The sequence below is a fragment of the Lemur catta genome, chromosome 17 (assembly GCF_020740605.2).
Source record: "Lemur catta isolate mLemCat1 chromosome 17, mLemCat1.pri, whole genome shotgun sequence".
NCBI classification, from domain to species: domain Eukaryota; kingdom Metazoa; phylum Chordata; class Mammalia; order Primates; family Lemuridae; genus Lemur; species Lemur catta.
In genome coordinates, this window is record NC_059144.1 from 50,493,463 (window position 1) to 50,509,620 (window position 16,158).

The following is a 16,158-nucleotide window of genomic DNA, read 5'->3' on the forward strand; positions in this document are numbered from 1 at the left end:
GGGCCCTGCAAACAGGGTAAGCGCCTGGGCGCGCTCCCGCGAGGGCAGGGTTAGCGGCCTGCGGCGCGCTCCCGCGAGGGGGTAGGTGCAGGCGGCGGCGCGGGCGGCCGGACTGCGCTGCACGGTGGGACTCGGCCGCCAGGGGGCGCAGCGGGCGCGCGCCGGAGCCCGCACCCTCAACTGCGCCTGCGCCGACGCCGGCGCCTGAGCCCCAGCGCGAGCGTGGCCGAGCGCGCGCCCGCCCTCGACTGCGCCTGCGCGGAGCCCGTGGCCGCGCCTGCTCCCGCCGGGGGCTCGTCGCTCGCCGGGCCGCGGCCATGGGGGAGGCCGAGGTGGGCGGCGGGGGCGCCGCGGGCGACAAGGGCCCGGGGGAGGCGGCCACCAGCCCGGCGGAGGAGACGGTGGTGTGGAGCCCCGAGGTGGAGGTGTGCCTCTTCCACGCCATGCTGGGCCACAAGCCCGTCGGTGAGCGCCCAGGCCGCGGACGCGCGTGGGGGCGGGGCGGGCCGCGGGTAACCGTCGGCGAGAGGGGCGGGGCCTGCGCCAGGACGCCCCGCCCCTGCGGCACCCGCCCTCCCGCACCCGGGGCTGACCCTCCGCCCCCTCCTGCACTCTGGGCGGACCCCCGCCCCCCGGGACCCCCGCTCTCCCACACCTGGGGCGGACCCCGCCCCTCCTGCACTCTGGGCGGACCCCCGCCCCCTGGGACCTCCGCCCCTCCCGCACCCTGGGCAGACCCCCGGCCCCTCCCGCACCCCGGGCAGATCCTGCAGCCTCTGTGACACCCAACTCCACACCTGGGGCAGACCCCACAACACCCTAAGTGTGCCCAGTCCCATACCCCAAGCTGAGCCCTGCCTGTCCTGCATGCTAGGGTTGACCCCCACCCCTCACAACACCCTGATACCTCCCCACACATGGACCCCCTTCCCCCGTGATACCCCCATACACCCGTGTCCCTTCCTATAACACCCCACACCTCTGCCCCAGTCCCCTCCAACACCTCTGTTGTACACCTCTACCCAACACCCCATCCCCTCCTCCCTCCACCCTGGCAGATCCCCCTCTGCCTACCCCTGCCAGCTCATTCCCCAGTGCAGAACACTGGTCATTCCTGCCCTCTTTCCTTCCCCCCTCACCTGCTGTCCTGTGCCTCCTCCCACAGGTGTGAACCGACACTTCCACATGATTTGTATCCGGGACAAATTCAGCCAGAACATTGGGCGGCAGGTCCCATCCAAGGTCATCTGGGACCATCTGAGCACTATGTATGACATGCAGGCACTGGTGAGCTGGACCTTTGCCCTCCTCGGTGTTGGGGGCCAGTGGGGAGACAGCCCACACCCTGCTCTCTGAAGGTCAGCCTGAGCAGGTGGCAGAGTGCCCACCCATGCCTCCTGGGGGTCTGCTGGGCAGAGTGGCAGGTAGCACTGACAGATGAGACCCTTCCTCAGGGAGCGTGACGTCCTAGGAGGACAAGTCACTTAACAAGAGGCTCCAAAAAGTGTTGTGAAAACAGCCCTAGTGCTGGTAGCTGGTTACCTTTCCAGGGAACCAACTTTAGAATAGGTGGTCGGCAAGAGTCTCCGGAGAGATACCTGGGGAGTGGAGACCCTAGGAAGGTGCGTGCGTGCAACAGGTGGGGGGAGGGGAGAATGCAGAGTCCAGGCCCTTAGGCCACTGTCTTGGGAGGCCTCAGAAGTGCTGTAGCAAGGAGTGACCTCATGTAAGTCACATTAAGGCAAATTGGGCAGCTGCTTGAGAACTAGGCAAGTAGAGCCCCATCCATACGGAGCTCAGAGTGGCCAGTGTCTGATAGGGCAGCAGGTTAACTAGGTAAGCAGGGTGGCTGGAAGAGACAGGTGTCAGAGCCCTGTGGCAGCAGGAGGTGGTGGGTCCAGGAGCTCCAAGGTGAGGCACCTGGAAAGTGGGGGCCTGTGCTGGTGGAGGGGGCGAGTCTGTGCCTCCCTGTTGGTGTCAGGGCCACGCCATCCCTCCTGATGAGACCTGGAGCACACCATGGAGGCAGAGAGCGCTTGCGTTGACCTAGGCATGTCCCAGGTGCCCCCTTTGCACAGCCGTAGAAAGGGGCCAGAGAAGCCAGCTGTGCCACAGGGCTGCCGCAGTCGTGTGCGAGGGAGAGGGAAGCCTGCCCCGACATAGATGTGCCCTGGAAGTGAGCGGCTCTTCCTGCCCTCATTGAGCACATTCTGAGCCCAGTGCAGAGTTTGCACCAGGTGGCCAGCCCCTGGTGACCCAGATGTGCTGGCTGCCAAACTCAGTAAGGTCCTCCCTAGAGCAGCCACTCCTGCCTGCGTGGGGAGTGCATTGGTCGGGCCCTGCTCCCTGGCCACCACCCTCCGAACTCCCTGGGGCCAGCAGCTCGGCTCATCATGTCGTGGGGCCCTACCTGGGGGAGGGCCCTGGTCCCCAGACACTCCCCACTGGAGGATGCAGAGCGATCAGTGAGCACTGCCTGTCTTTGGAGAAGACTGATCACTCTAAGGCCTGAGACGTGTTTCTGGGGCACAGGGCTTTGCTCAGAGGAGCCTAGTGGCCTGCGTGACACTCGGGGCTGCAGGGGACCACCAGGGCTTTCAGCCCCAGAGTAGCGGCCCTAGCTCTTTCTCCTCTGCTGACTCCTGCGGCTGCTTCAACGGGTGGTATCCTCTGCGGGTCTCCACCCGCGGTCAGCCCTGCCAGCAGAAGGGACGGTCTTCACCCTGTGCCCACGTGCCCCAGCCCCAAGTACAGCTCTGAGCCCACGTCAGCTGCTCAGAGCTGCTAAAAGGGCTCTTACACAGCTTCACTGACTTGCTGAAACCTCATTTTCTTTGTTTCTTAAAAAACAAAACACTCTACTCAACGCCAGCATGAGTCCGAGATTCTCCCTTTCCCAAACCCAGAGAGGAACTTCGTCCTTCCGGAAGAGATCATCCAAGAGGTCCGAGAAGGTGAGGCCCAGGCCCTAGGAAGGTCAGGTTTGGGAATTAGAAAAGGCTGGTCCTGGGCAAAGGTTGGGGAGGTCAGGGTGAAGGTCATGGCCTCCGGGAGGTGTGAGGGTCCAACACAGACCCCACCTCCACCCATACGGTCTCGGGAGCCTCCGGGATTGGAAAGGACTTCGTTGAAGAGCAGCTGCTGGGCAGAAGGTGAGGCCTGCACGGGCAGCCGGCGTCCCCAGGTGTCGGCCACCACCGTGGGCTTTCAGTGAACGTCAGCTTCTCCACAGGAAAAGTGATTATTGAGGAAGAAATGAAAGAGGAGATGAAGGAAGACGTGGACCCCCACAGCGGGGCTGACGACGGTGAGTGTGGCACCCCCCCTCCCTGGTGCCCTGCGGGTGTGGTGGGGTGGACACGCAGTCTGCAGCACACGGGGCCCAGTTGAGGTCAGACGTGGTGCAGGTCATCTCTGCAGGATAAACGCTGACCGCGTTCCTGTCTAGCAAGAGAAAGTGAAGCCGAGGGACAGCTCCATAGGGCAGGTCCCCGGGCGCTGGGCCAAGCGTGTGCACCCTGGGCGCTCGAGGTCGGGGCACCCTCAGGAGCACAGGCCTCTCTCGAGGCCCCTGGGTGCAGGACTCAAGCTCACAGGGATGCCTTTTGGATTCAGAGGGTTACGTGGGAATAGACAGATTTTTTTTTAACTTAACAGGAAGACAAAATTCAATTCTGGATATTCTGTTTCCAGCCAAATTATTTTGTTTCTCAGTTTTTTTATCTTCAGGGAGCTTGGGGAAAGCAGCAGAAAAATCTAGCAAAGACAAAGAGAAGAACTCAGACTCGGGGTGCAAAGAAGGGGCGGACAAGCGGAAGCGCAGCCGGGTCACGGACAAAGTCCTGACTGCAAACAGCAACCCCTCCAGCCCCAGCGCCGCCAAGCGGCGCCGAACATAGACGCCTGTGCAGGCAGGGCCGGGCCGCCCCCAGCGCACAGGAACTGTCCTGATGCTGCGCACCCCACTGCCGCCGGCTTCCTCTGGAGCGAGGCCGGCAGGCCAGGCTCCAGTCAGACCGGCTGGGGCCCTGGTGGACCCAGAAAACCAGGCTCGACCCAGGCCAGCAGTTGAGGGCTCTGAGTCTGCACTCCATCTCCTCCCGAGCACCCGTGGCTCCCCGTGGCCTCGGATTAGCTCCACGTGTGCGGCACCTTTGGGATCCAGGCCCCTCGGAGCGGGGTGGAGCCGGGAGAAGCCCCAGGATTAGCAAGCAATACAAACTCCGACCTCACTCTGTCCTCAGAAGGAAACACTCGTCTTCCCTGCGTGACTGTCCTTTCCGTCCGTCTGTCCCTCTGTGAGCCTGTCTGCACTGACTGCAACGTCAGGATGTGGCCTTCCTGTCTGTCGCCCGTGCACGCGCCACAGCCCCTCCCCTCCTGGGAAACTCAGAACCAGATACTTTGCCTCATTCACTTGTACTGTAAGGATGTATATAATTTGGTTGGTATCTCACTATTTAATTTTTAAGAAGCCTATTTTACTAGTGTTTTATATGAAAAAATACTGGAGAAGTTAAATCTGTGTCGTATTTTCCTGAGATGTTTTGTTTTAAGGTAATGACTACTGAGATACTTTTTGCTCAGTTTTTATATGCCAGATACAGAGAATTTGTAGCGGTTATTTTTGTATTACCTAGTGACAGCGGACAGACCAGATGCGTGGGTGGAGGGGCAGGTGCCACCGTTGGGCTGGCGAGAAGGTGCCCAGTGCTGATTGAGATACACTTTCATTTGACTGCAGAACATTAAAGCACAAAAAAATCAACCTGGAGTTGTGTCATTTTGATACCAAAATAAGTTTTCCTCCAATAGGAAGTTTTGTTTTCTTAAGATTTATAACTAAATCGTAGTGTACACTTAGATTTATTAACATTCCCTGATACGATGTGTAAACAAAATAGTGACAGACTTGGAGTGGTTGTCTTGTTGGATGTGACGAGGAAGTCAAGTACGAACGTGTTCGGGGAGCAGAGCAGGGTGGGCCCCGGCGGCCCCTGGGCGCTAAGCCGGCCGCCTCCTGCCTGGCGTGTCCTGCAAGATGAGCTGCCGGGCTGAGCTTGTTCTTCGCTGAGTGAAATCCAGTCGTTCTGAGTGACGACAAGACACACCTGGCCCGGCCAGCCCTCACGCCCTGCAACCTCATCTCGACACTCCACCTGGCTCCACTGGATTCCTCTCCACCCAAGGAGCCTCCCCCACCGTCTGGGAACGTGTCTGGCTGTCTGGAGTCCCCTTGTGGTGACGCTGATTGCAGGGCACAGACAGAGGCAGCAAAGCCAGGATCTCTGTGTGATGAGAGTGCCCCGTGTGGGGTCCTAGGCTGGCCTGTACCAGACCCCCTGTCCCCTCCAGGGCAGAACAGTTGGGTGGCCTTGACCACTGGCAGCCAGCTTCCCCGGCCCAGGAAGAGTGTCTTGCACCCGCCCGCTCCGCACTCCAAGGGTAGACCAGCCACCGGCGAGACCCCTTCAGGTCCCCTTTCCGTAGAACCCAGACAAGTCCACAGCCTGGTCAGTGGCATCCTGCCACACGGAGGGGAACATGGGTGACCCCAAAGGCACGAAGCCCAGGACTGACCTACAGCTGGCGAGTCTCCTCCACTCTGCGGTGAAGCCTCAGGAGAGCCGCTGCTGTCCAGGCACCGTGGGCACCGTGCCCACCCTGCTGCCCAGCCCTGCAGCGAGCTCTGTACCTGTCTGCAGAAGCGAAGGAGATCAGCTTTGTCACGAGTTAGGAACCGACTTGGGGCAGCAGTGAGGGGACACTCCCCTCTCCTTGGCTGAGTGTCCCCCCCGGTGTGTTCTCTCCTGTGAGGTCAGCCCCCACCCAGTGCTTGGTGCCAGCCCACCCTAGAGTCGTGGCCACGGGAAGCCTGGCCCTTGAGCACAGAACTAGCAGGTGAAACAGGGCAAGTAACACCACCTCCGGGGGCACGGGGTGGCCAGGAGGGGCCTGCTCTCTGCCTGCTCACTGTTCTAAACCCTCATCTGGAACAGCATCTTCGGTGACCCCAGAATGTGCTGGAAAAGCCTCGTTATTAAATCTGCCTCATTTCAATTACGTTAACATTTTGCTGCATTGCTATGAGAAACGGGGAGGCCCAGGGCAAGCCCAGCAGGCATGAGTGTACCCCACCCCGGGCAGCCCGTGCTGGCCACACGGCCCCCATGAGTGGCGGTTGTGGTCGATCAATCTCAGACACCAGGTGGTCCTCCCAGGCCCCTCGGCCCACAGGGGCCCCGTTTGCGCCCTGCCAGGCCAAACTCACAAGCACCCAGGCAGTGTGGCCTGGAGTCCCAGTGGAACACTCCCCCGCCTGTGTGCAACCTGTAAGTCGGGGGCTTTATGGGATGCAACCCCCACACACACGATGTCCAACGCGCCAGCTGACCTGCCTCTGAAAGTAAGAGCTGGGGACAAGGGACACACCGCCGCTAGCTAGCGCAGGACAGAGAAAAGCTAAACTGTGAGGAAGCCATGGGGTGCTGAGATGTCCCCTGGGGCCTACCAGTGTGCAACAGAAGGCAGCCACCTCCAGGCTCCGAGAGGCCCCTGAGCAGTCCCTGAGGTGACCCCAGTAATTTCTGCTTCAAGCCTTGGGGTGGCCCCCTCTCTCGAGTGCAAAACTTGTCACCTGATGACTGATGGAAAACGCAAAGGAGGAAAGCCCACCGGGATGGGCTTGGGCTGTCCGCTGGAGAGACGAGACGCCCCCGGGCTTGGAAAAGGCAAAGGGCCTTGTGCGCGGCCTGGGGGGAGCCCCCGGCAGAGAGCGGCCCCCAGCCTGCAGCCAGGGAAAGGTGGGACCGCCCCAGCACGCTGAGGGCCCAGGTGGGGACATGATGCTGACGGGGACGTTCTTCTCTGGGGGAGACGTCCCTGAGGGGAAGAAATATTCTTGGAAGGGGGGTTCTCTAGGGGCAGCATCCCCCGGGGAGACACCCTTCAGAGGGACCGTGGGGGGTCATCTGGACAGACATTCTGGGACGGGCCCGTCTGGGAGCATCTTCCGGAGGGGTCTCCTAGGGGCACCCCCCGCCCCCGCGGACGAAGCCTCGGGGAACGCTGGAAGGCGGGCATTCTGGGAGGGGCCGGGCGGACACCCTCCCGCGGTCACCCTCAGGGCGGACATCACGGGTGGGGACCCGAGGGGCCCCTCCGGGCCGCGGGCGGGGCGGGCGGGGCGGGCGGGGCCTGGAGCCGCTCCCGCCCCGCCCCGCGCCTCTTCCGCTTTCGCTTTCGCTTCCGCCGGGAGCGCGGCGCCGCGGAGCATGGACGACCCCGACTGCGACTCCACCTGGGAGGAGGACGGCGACGCGGACGCGGACGGCGAGGCCGCCGGCGCGGGGGCCGCGGACGTGGGGGCCGAGGGCGCGGGGCAGGTGCGGCCCGCGGGCCGGGTCCGGGGTCCGGGTGGGGGAGCCCCCTCGTCGGCGGCCCGCAGCCCCGGGCCCGTGTCCCCTCGTCCCCTGGCGCGGGACCTCGCGGGAAATGCTGGGCCGGCGGGGTCCGTGCCGGGGTGACGTCAGAGCCGCGTCCCGGGACCGGAGCCCCCCCCATGTGTCCGCGCGTGGGTGGCGGTCCTCAGGGGGTGCCTCGGCACACGCGGACCTCCTCGTCCTCATCCCACCGCCAGCCGTGGTGGCCGCGGTCTAGGTAGACCCCAGCCCTCCCGCTGCCGTCGCCGCTGCTTGGCCCGCGTCATGGCGGCCCCCGCGCCCACCCCGCGCCGGCCGGCGGGAGCCCCCAGTCCCGACACCGCACCCCTGATCCCCCCGCGCCTCCCCAGGCCCCGCCCGCGCGGGGAGCAGCGCCCACCCGACATCCTGGCCGGGGGTCGGGGGCTTCCTTTGGGTGCGTCCTGAGCACGGCCCGCCGGTTACTTTTGTTGCCCACAGGCACTTGTCGCTGCCAGGGGTTACTTTTGCTGCCAGTGGGTACTGCCGGCCGCGGGGGGTGCTGGGGCTGCAGCCCGGGGCGCGAGTTGGGGAGCCGGGGAGGGTGGAATCGGGCCGTGGGCCCAGGATGGATCCTGCCCGTGGCGGGGAGCGCTAGTTTCAGGTTTGTGCCCGAGAACCGGGCAGCGGTCAGTGAGAGTGAGCCCGAGGCCCTGCTGGAAGGCCTGCCCCGTCCCCAGCGCGCCTGCAGTGCTTCCCGCGCTGATGTGCAGGAAGGCAGGTCCGGATGCGGTCGAGAGCCTGGAGGTGGGGAGGGGTCTGGCTCTGCCCCCAGGATGGTGTGGGGCTCTGACAGAGGTGACTGTCCCTGCTGGAGTTGGTGGAGCCACACTCCTGAAGCAGTGTTCAGGCACCTTAATCGTCCTGTGAGGTGCCTGTGACCTCTGACCTCTTCCCTTCTGTCTCCTGCCACAGCTTATGTCCCCTGCAAACCCCGGGGGCCCTCCCCAGCTGTCCCGCACTGGACCCTGGCAAGGCCATTTCACTTTGTCTCAGGTCACGGGATGTGTGGGCTGACCCTGCTCTAAGGTGTGTGCACGGCCAGCGTCCATTCAGGACACCCCCTCTTGAACTGACCTAGGGAGGCTCCCTGCTGGCCCCGGGGAGAAGGGGAAGTAGAACAGGTAGAAGGCGGGGCCAGCTCCTGCTCAGTTTTGGTTTCCAGCCACTGGCCGTCAGCTCGAGAACGTCACCCTCTGGCCCTGGTTTAGAAACACAGCAGAGAGGCAGCCCCAGACCCCAGCTGGAGCTCAGGGCAGAGCCAGGCATTCTGGGGCTGGCCTGGCCTCCTGACCTCTCTGTGAGCTCCTGGATCCTGCAACCTAGCCGCCTCCACGGACAAGGTGTCCCCTTATGTCACACCCAGGCCCCCCCCCTCAGCCAGATCTATTGCTGCTGTGCCCCCCACTCCAGTAATAAGGTGGCACCGGGCTTGGTTTACCCAGCGCCCTCCTCACCAAGGGTCTCTGGGCCTTCCCTGGATGCTGCATGCCTGGCGTGCGTGGATGGGGCTGAAGGGGTTGGGGGCACGAGAAGCCCCTGACATCTTGCTGAGGAGCCACCCCGGACAGGACTAGAGGCAGGAGCCTCAGGGCCTGACCTTACTGGGGCGTGACCTCACCGTGGCCTCTGGCCAGTGAGGGGTGTGGGTGGGGCAGGGAGAGGCCACTCCCTGGGCCTCAGTCATTCATTCATTCACCAGGCCCTGCCACAGGTGGTGCGGCCGCGGCCCGGGAACACACAGCCTGAGGACAAGTCAGCTCACAGTGCAAGGGGCGATGATATGGGAGTGAGGGGGGCCTGGGGGGACATAACAGGCTACGGCCAGAGTGGGGGTGGCCAGCAAACCCGGAGGAGGAGGTGAGGCTGGGGCTTGGGGCAAGGAGGGAGTCAGGGCCACACCCCGTGGGAGTGCGCCCAGTGGCCTGGGCCTAGGGCCACCCTGAGGTAGAAGCCGGGACTCCCAAGACTAGGGCAGGCCTCAGCCCTGGCTGCTCCGAGCCTCTGGTTCTGTGAGGGTGTCTGGGTGCCTCACTAGGGTCCAGGTCTACCGACAAGCAGCCCCCCAAAAAAGGGTTGGGGTGGGAGAACCCCCACCCTCTTAAAGACGGCTGAGCAGGTGGGGCTCGCTGTGGGGTTTCCCGTGGGGTCCTCATCCCGTCTCTTCTCTTCCCAGTCCAGGATGACAGGGTCCCGGAACTGGCGAGCCGTGCAGGACATGCGCAGGTACCGGCACCACTACCCGGTACGTACCCGCCCCACGGCCCCTCGCGGCCCCCCAGCACCTTGGCAGCCCACCTGGAAACACCAGGCCCTCCCTTCGGCCCCTCTTCTCAGACAGAACATCCCGTGTCCTACCAGAAACCTGCCTGGGCCTATTGAGGTTTTGGGGTGAGCCCCTCAAGAGCACAAGCCAGATATGGGTTCCGATTCCTGCCCTTCCCCCAGTCACGAGGTGATGGGCCATGTTGCCCTAACTCTGGGACCCTCTGCACCCTCGTCTTAAAATGCGGGAACAGAGCAGCCATGTAGGGCAGGTGTGTGCGTCTGTGACCCCACATGAGGGCTCCCCCAGCAGGTTCTAGCAGCCATCCCACATGGCCAGCTGATCACAGCGACCTCCTTGGGGTGGTGGTTGTCCTCAGCCCTTGTCCTCTGTACCCCAGATCTCAACCCCTGTGCTCCTTTTGGGGTACAGAGGACAAGGGGATCTCCCAGGCCTGGCCCCCATTGGTGGTCGCTGGTGGTCAGAGGCAGCTGCGAGTGTGGGGCCCAGGCTGGCTCGTGGGGTCTTGGCTGGCCTCAGGAGGTCTGGAGGTTTGCAGACGCCCCTTCCCAGAACGTGCCGGTCCGAGCAACCCCCGGAGGCAGCCTGTTTTGTGAGTCCCTGACTGCCCTTCCTCTGGCTCTTCAGGATTTGGTGGAACCGGACTGCAACGGTGACATGCCAAACCTGAGTTTCTACAAAAACGAGATCCGCTTCCTGCCAAACGGTGTGTACCCCTTAGCAGCCACCAGTCCCTGGGGACCCGGGTTTTGGGGTGCACGCCACGCCCGGGCCGCAGCTTCAGGTAGCCCCAAGTACCCCCTGGGGGCGGCCAAAGGGACTCCAGGGCCCCGGCCTTGGGTCTTAGCAGTGAAGTCTGGGTCGGGGGTCTGCAAACTCTGTAAAGGACGGGAGAGTAAACATTTGAGGCTTTTCAGGCCTCACGGTCTCTGTCAAAACTGCCCGAGTCTGCCACCGTCTCACAAAAGCAGTGTGTAAGCTAACGACTTAAGGATGGCTTTTATATTTTTAAATGATTTGAAAAAGCTAAAGTAGAACACTATTTTATGATGTGAGAATTATGTGAATTAAAATTTCAGTGTCCGCATGTAAAGCTCCACGGCACCTGCCCAGGCCGTGGCTCACGCGTTGGCCTGTGCGGCCTCCACGCCCGGCCTCCGCAGAAGCGGGCGCTGCTGCCCTGGGCCTGCTGTGGGCTCGGGGTTGGCCGGCAGCTTTGTTTCAGGACAGAGTTCCGAGACTAATGGCCTTGTGACCCAGGCCGGGTCTGGGCCCACTGGCGCCCCCTGGTTTGCCGTCCGTCAGCAGTGAGGGCCAGTTCACAGGCTGAGCAGGGCCAGGGCCCAGGCGCTCCAAGTTGGTGGGTCACAGGTCAGATGAGGTGTGGGCAGCTCTGCCGACCCGCAGGAACCCTGATGGAGAGCGGGGTTGCTGGGGAGCTTTGGGAAGAGCTCTGTCCCCCCGAGCACCGTCAGGGTGGCTTCCGCAGCTGACTTGTCCCCATGGGCTCCCAGGTTGTTTTATTGAGGACATTCTTAAGAACTGGAGGGACAACTATGACCTCCTCGAGGACAACCACTCCTACATCCAGTGGTGAGTCGAGCAGAGAGGGCAGGGGCTGGGGAAAGGGCCCCCCCCGGCAGGAGCCCTCGTCCACGCTGCTGCCTGGTGTGCGCTGAGCACCCCGCCCTTTCCAGAGGCCGCTGTCCACCGACACTCACCGGTGGGCCTCACTGGGCACTGCGGTGGCCGTGGAGGGAAGCCTCGGGCCTGCCCCGCCGTGGCTCTTCACTTTGAGACAGCCTCTGTGGCTGGGGGCTGAGGGCCTGGGAGACAGGCGGGCTGCTCACACGCTCCCCCGCGGCAGCAAAGGCGGGCGGGCCCTGCGTGGGGGGCTGCCGGCTGGGCCGTGGCCGCGCAGGGCTCCAGCGCGGTGCTAGGGCGAGACTCGCCGGCACAGCTCGCTTGGAGGCTGTGGCCTTGGCACGGAAGTCAGTGTGCCTTGCTTTGAAGCTGGCCCTCTGGGCGGTACTCAGGCAGCCCCTCCTGGCATGTGGTGCATCGCGAGTAGTGATTCTGCAGCGTTAATGACGTGAGGGAAAGAAGAGTAAAAGAACAGAAAGAAAAGTGTGGCCCTGCCCTGAGCCGAGGCTGCAAGTCAGCCTGGCCGTGGGCATCACTTTCCTGCCCGTCTTGCGGAGCCTGTGGGCTGGGGTCCCCCTCCTCCCCGTCCCGCAGAGCGTGCGGGCTGGGGTCCCCCTTCTCCCTGTCCCGTGGAGCATGCAGGCTGGGGCTCCTGGCCCAGGCTCGCACACACTCACCCCTTTGCTTTGCTGACTTGAGGGGGGCCCAGCCAGCTCCTCCTGGATTGAGCGTGGAACCCAGAGAGGGTGGTGAGCTGCCACAGGCCACCCAGCGAGCATGTGCCCAGGAGCTGGGGGCTGGTCTCTGGTCACACAGGCCGCTGTGCTGTCTCTGACCCCACAGGCTGTTTCCTCTGCGGGAACCGGGAGTGAACTGGCACGCCAAGCCCCTCACACTCAAGGAGGTCGAGGTGAGCTCCAGTCCTTGGTGGCGTCTTGGGGGGCAGAGAGGGAGGCCTGGGGAAGCCACCCTGTCTGGGACAGGGGTCACATCTGACTGCAGGAGTTTGGTACCCCGGGGCCACTTGGCAGGCAGCAGGGCCGGAAGAGCCTCTAGTTTGACCATCTCCCTGTGAGTGGCCCTGGCCTCTTGGGGACCTAGGAAGCGGCACTTTCTGAAGCTGTTGCCTCCAGCTGGGGTCTGGGGCAGAGCCCAGAGAGACTCAAGAGCCGCCAGGCTTGCCTGTTGCCCTGGTTGGGGCGGGCGTGGGAGGCCACGTTTGGAAGCCGCCCCTGAGGGATGAGAGAGGCTTAGAGGGCCGGGAGCACCTGGCAGTGCGTGAGCAGGCTCGGGGGGGAGACGTGCCGCCCTTTGGGGTCAAGCAGCCCCTCGGGCCCCCGCGAGACCTCGTGGCAGCTCAGAGGAAAGCGGGGAACGCATGAATGCATCTCCTTTTTCCCTGAGAGTTTGGGTCCAGGCCTCTGGATGAGTCAGGCCCTGAGGGAGTGTCGGGGCCCCACGCCCACGTGGCCACCCTAGCACACTTGGGACAGCAGGCCCCAGGGGTGGCCACCGGAACTCTCCGAGGCACTATTTTCCAGGCTTTCAAAAGCTCCCAGGAGATCAGGGAGCGGTTTGTCCAGGCCTACGAGCTGATGCTGGGCTTCTACGGCATCCGGCTCAAGGACCGAGACACGGGCGCTGTGTGCCGGGCACAGAACTACCAAAAGCGCTTCCAGAACCTGAACTGGTGAGAGGCAGCGTGCGAGGTGGGGCCAGGCCAGGCAGGGCAGGACCTGCTGAGCGCGTGGCAAGCTCTGGGCATCCTCCTCACCGCAGGGTAGGGTGGTCCTTACCTGGTAGGGAGTTGTAGGAATTTAAAGTAAACGGTCCCCTGCCTGGGAGGGGTCAGCCCCACAGAGAAGCAAGGGCAGTGCCAGTCTGTGCAGCCGGCACAGCCCCCTTACGGGGGGTCTGAGGCCCCTGTGCTGGACCCCTCTGGCCCTCCCCCCGGCAGCTCCTCCCTGCAGGGCCCTGGGGGGACGGCCAGCCTTCTGGGTGATGCACCAGACCCCCGCCCACACATCCAGGGCCCATGGCCATCTTCTTGGGGGCTGGGGTGTGTCTTCCCCTGGGCCCAGGGAGGTGGTTGGGCTCAGAAGCTCCTGGAGGGGCGAGTGGAGCCGGGTGGGAGGAGAGTGCAGCCCCCAGGGCTGCGGCCTGGCGGGAGGGCCCGTCCGCAACTTCTGCCGGCCTGACCTCCGCAGGCACAGCCACAACAACCTGCGCATCACGCGAATCCTGAAGTCCCTGGGCGAGCTGGGCCTCGAGCACTATCAGGCGCCGCTGGCCCGCTTCTTCCTGGAGGAGACGCTGGTGCAGCGGGAGCTGCCGGGTGTGCGGCAGAGCGCCCTGGACTACTTCATGTTCGCAGTGCGCTGCCGGCACCAGCGCCGGGAGCTGGTGCACTTCGCCTGGGAGCACTTCCGGCCCCGCTGCAAGTTCGTCTGGGGGCCCCACGACAAGCTGCATAGGTTCAGGCCCAGCTCTCCACCCCGACAGCTGGCGGGTCCCAAGCAGGCAGAGGGGCGGGAGAGCCCCCAGGACCCCCTCCTCGAGGCTGGCACCCAGGGTTGGACCTGCGCGCCAGGAAGGGAGGGGGGTGGGGACAGCGCACCCCAGGACTTGGGAACCCTGGAGAGGAGCCGGGAAGACACGGCCGGGGGCCGCAGGGAAGATGGGTCAGAGCCCCCGAGCCCCAAAGAGGGCAAGAAGAGGAAGTTGGAGGTGATCGGGCGCGAGCAGGCCTCCAAGGAGCCCGGCCCCCAGGGCGCCTCGGAGGTGGAGAAGATTGCTCTGAACCTGGAGGGGTGCGCCCTCAGCCAGGGTGGCCTCGGGGCGGGGGCCCAGGAACGGGGCAGCCAGGACCTGGGGGAGGCTGAGCAGCCCTGCCCCCGGCCCCCAGCAGCCAGGGTGGCCGATGAGATGAGAAAGCGGAGGAAGGTGGACGAGGGTGCCGGTGACTGTGCCATGGTGGCCAGCAGGGATGCCCAGACACCGGCCCCGTCAGGGTGTCCCGAGGCCAGAGAGGTCGAAAATGGGGTCGAGGAGGATGCGGAAGGCCCGACAGAGCCCAAGCAGGGCGCCCCTGGGAGCCCGTTGCAGGGCCCGGGCCCCAATGCAGGACCTGCCGCCCAAGGGTGTGCTGGGGTGGGGGAGGCGGCAGGGGAGGGGCCTCCCAGCAGAGCCGCAGAGCCTTAAGGGACAGGGTGCCAGCCAGTGCCTCGGCCCTACTGCAGGAGCCAGAGCCTGGGGCACCCGGTGCCACTCTTCTCTGTACCCGGCAGTGCTGGCCTCTCCCTGGTAGCCCTGCAGGAGTGAGGCCCTGCCTCAGGGAGGGCCCAGGCCCCCAGGAGCCTCGGCGCCTCGTTGCACCCCTACCCCACTGTCCTCTGTGCCCGTCTCTATAAGTTGACTTTCAGGGTCTGGGGGTGGTAGGGTCCCGTTTTCTTAGTCTGGTGCCAAGCGAGGCCTTTTCTGAATAAACTCATTTGACTTTGAGTTTTTCTGGCGTGGCCTGAGGCCCTGTTTGGTAGTGGGTGGGGTTGGTTTCTTCCTTGGTCACAGTGGCCAGGCCTGGCTGCTGTGCCCAGCCAGTACCTGGGGGACAGAGCAATGGCCCAACCTCCCAGACACACCCAGCCTGACTGCCCAGTCCTTTGGGCACAGGTACCTTGCCCCCAGAGGAGCGCAAGTGTCTCGAGCACGAGGCCTCCCAGAGCCTCTGACGGCTGGACAGTTGGTCCCCTGGCTGCCTTTGTCCCCTGTCCAAGGTGGGTGTGGGGACACACGTGCACCGGCTCCTCACAGGTTTAGGCGCTGGGGCTGAGTGACGTATCTCGGGCAGGCTCTGCCACCCTCCACATGGCGGCACGGCTTTCCCGGGCCCCCTGCCTCCCTCTGGTCTAGCTCCATGCCCCCCACAGCCCCTTCCCACAGCCTGGGTTTGTCCCCCTGAGCCAAAACCCTCCCTCCCTAATTCACCAGCATCTCTGTCGCTGGGGTGGGGAGCTTTTGTGGGGCCTCTGAGGAGGGTCCCCCAACTCATGGCTCCTCCAGCGGGCCACATGCTTGCCTTTGGACAAACCGTGGCGGAGGTCGGACGCAGACCTGTGGGCCCTCCTGGGCCACGGATCATGCTCAGAGTTAGAGCTGTGGCTCCCGGCACCACGGTCAGGGGACACCACAGTCGGGCACAAGGTCAGGGGAAGTGTCTGTGGTTACTCTCGCTTTGGGTGGGCGGAACACAAACCAGTCGCTTCCGAGGAAGGCTCCTGCCTCTATTTCCACTGGAGCTGGGGGGCACCTTCGCAGCTGGCCACCTCCCCTGCCCCCAGCCCTGGCCCACCAGAAGCTGTAGGACTTCTGGTACTTTAACTTCCGTGTGGCCCAAGACAGGGTTTCTGCCCTGGAGAGGAGACTGAGGCACCGAGGTGGATGTCGGGCTTCAGACAGTCACTTCAGCGGCGCCCTCATGCAGACTGTCACGTGGCCCAGTCCGTGGCGAATCTTGGTGCTGAAGTGAGAAGGAACCTGCCGGAGCAGCCCTGGGGGAGGGGTCTGTGCCTGGCGGTGGGCACCAAGGGGTGGCAGGCAGTGCTGGCCCGCCTGACCCCTGAGCTTCCAGGGGAGTGATGTCCCCAAACCTGTGGGCAGGGCTTTGGCTCTACCCAGCTAAGAGGCCCCAGGGAGGCTGGTCTGGCAGGTGGGTGTGAGGCCAGCCCAGGCCAGGGGTGGGCCTGGGATCTGCCTGGAGTTGGGGGTGGG

General features: G+C 64.1%; 2 protein-coding genes across 5 annotated transcripts; both read left to right on the top strand.

Moving 5' to 3' along the window:
- The first annotated feature begins 237 nt into the window (after positions 1-237).
- On the top strand, positions 238-4,768 carry LOC123622758 (MRG domain binding protein). 2 transcript variants are annotated; one of them, XM_045529331.1, is made up of 5 exons: positions 238-465; positions 1,166-1,287; positions 2,873-3,152; positions 3,233-3,307; positions 3,715-4,768. In XM_045529331.1, exons 1-5 carry the CDS (start codon positions 318-320, stop codon positions 3,897-3,899), a joined length of 810 nt encoding a protein of 269 aa, XP_045385287.1. In that variant the 5' UTR covers positions 238-317; the 3' UTR covers positions 3,900-4,768. The 2 variants fall into 2 exon arrangements, with proteins under 2 accessions (XP_045385287.1, XP_045385288.1); XM_045529332.1 differs by having other exon boundaries at positions 2,873-2,954.
- A 2,478-nt stretch (positions 4,769-7,246) lies between these two features.
- OGFR (opioid growth factor receptor) lies at positions 7,247-14,892 on the top strand. 3 transcript variants are annotated; one of them, XM_045529333.1, is made up of 7 exons: positions 7,247-7,385; positions 9,637-9,705; positions 10,375-10,453; positions 11,262-11,340; positions 12,235-12,301; positions 12,933-13,081; positions 13,599-14,892. In XM_045529333.1, exons 1-7 carry the CDS (start codon positions 7,275-7,277, stop codon positions 14,590-14,592), a joined length of 1,548 nt encoding a protein of 515 aa, XP_045385289.1. In that variant the 5' UTR covers positions 7,247-7,274; the 3' UTR covers positions 14,593-14,892. The 3 variants fall into 3 exon arrangements, with proteins under 3 accessions (XP_045385289.1, XP_045385290.1, XP_045385291.1); XM_045529334.1 differs by lacking the exon at positions 7,247-7,385 and adding an exon at positions 8,188-9,320 and having other exon boundaries at positions 9,642-9,705; XM_045529335.1 differs by lacking the exon at positions 7,247-7,385 and adding an exon at positions 8,188-8,489.
- Positions 14,893-16,158: the final 1,266 nt, after the last annotated feature.

Excerpts from the sequence above, each read along its gene's own strand:
- OGFR (XM_045529333.1), top strand. The coding sequence starts at position 7,275 with ATGGACGACCCCGACTGCGACTCCACCTGGGAGGAGGACGGCGACGCG. Across the intron at positions 10,454-11,261 it reads GATCCGCTTCCTGCCAAACG|GTTGTTTTATTGAGGACATT; the intron begins GTGTGTACCCCT and ends ATGGGCTCCCAG. Across the intron at positions 11,341-12,234 it reads AACCACTCCTACATCCAGTG|GCTGTTTCCTCTGCGGGAAC; the intron begins GTGAGTCGAGCA and ends CTGACCCCACAG.
- LOC123622758 (XM_045529331.1), top strand. The coding sequence starts at position 318 with ATGGGGGAGGCCGAGGTGGGCGGCGGGGGCGCCGCGGGCGACAAGGGC. Across the intron at positions 3,153-3,232 it reads GAGCAGCTGCTGGGCAGAAG|GAAAAGTGATTATTGAGGAA; the intron begins GTGAGGCCTGCA and ends GCTTCTCCACAG. Across the intron at positions 3,308-3,714 it reads CCACAGCGGGGCTGACGACG|TTTTTTTATCTTCAGGGAGC; the intron begins GTGAGTGTGGCA and ends TTTGTTTCTCAG.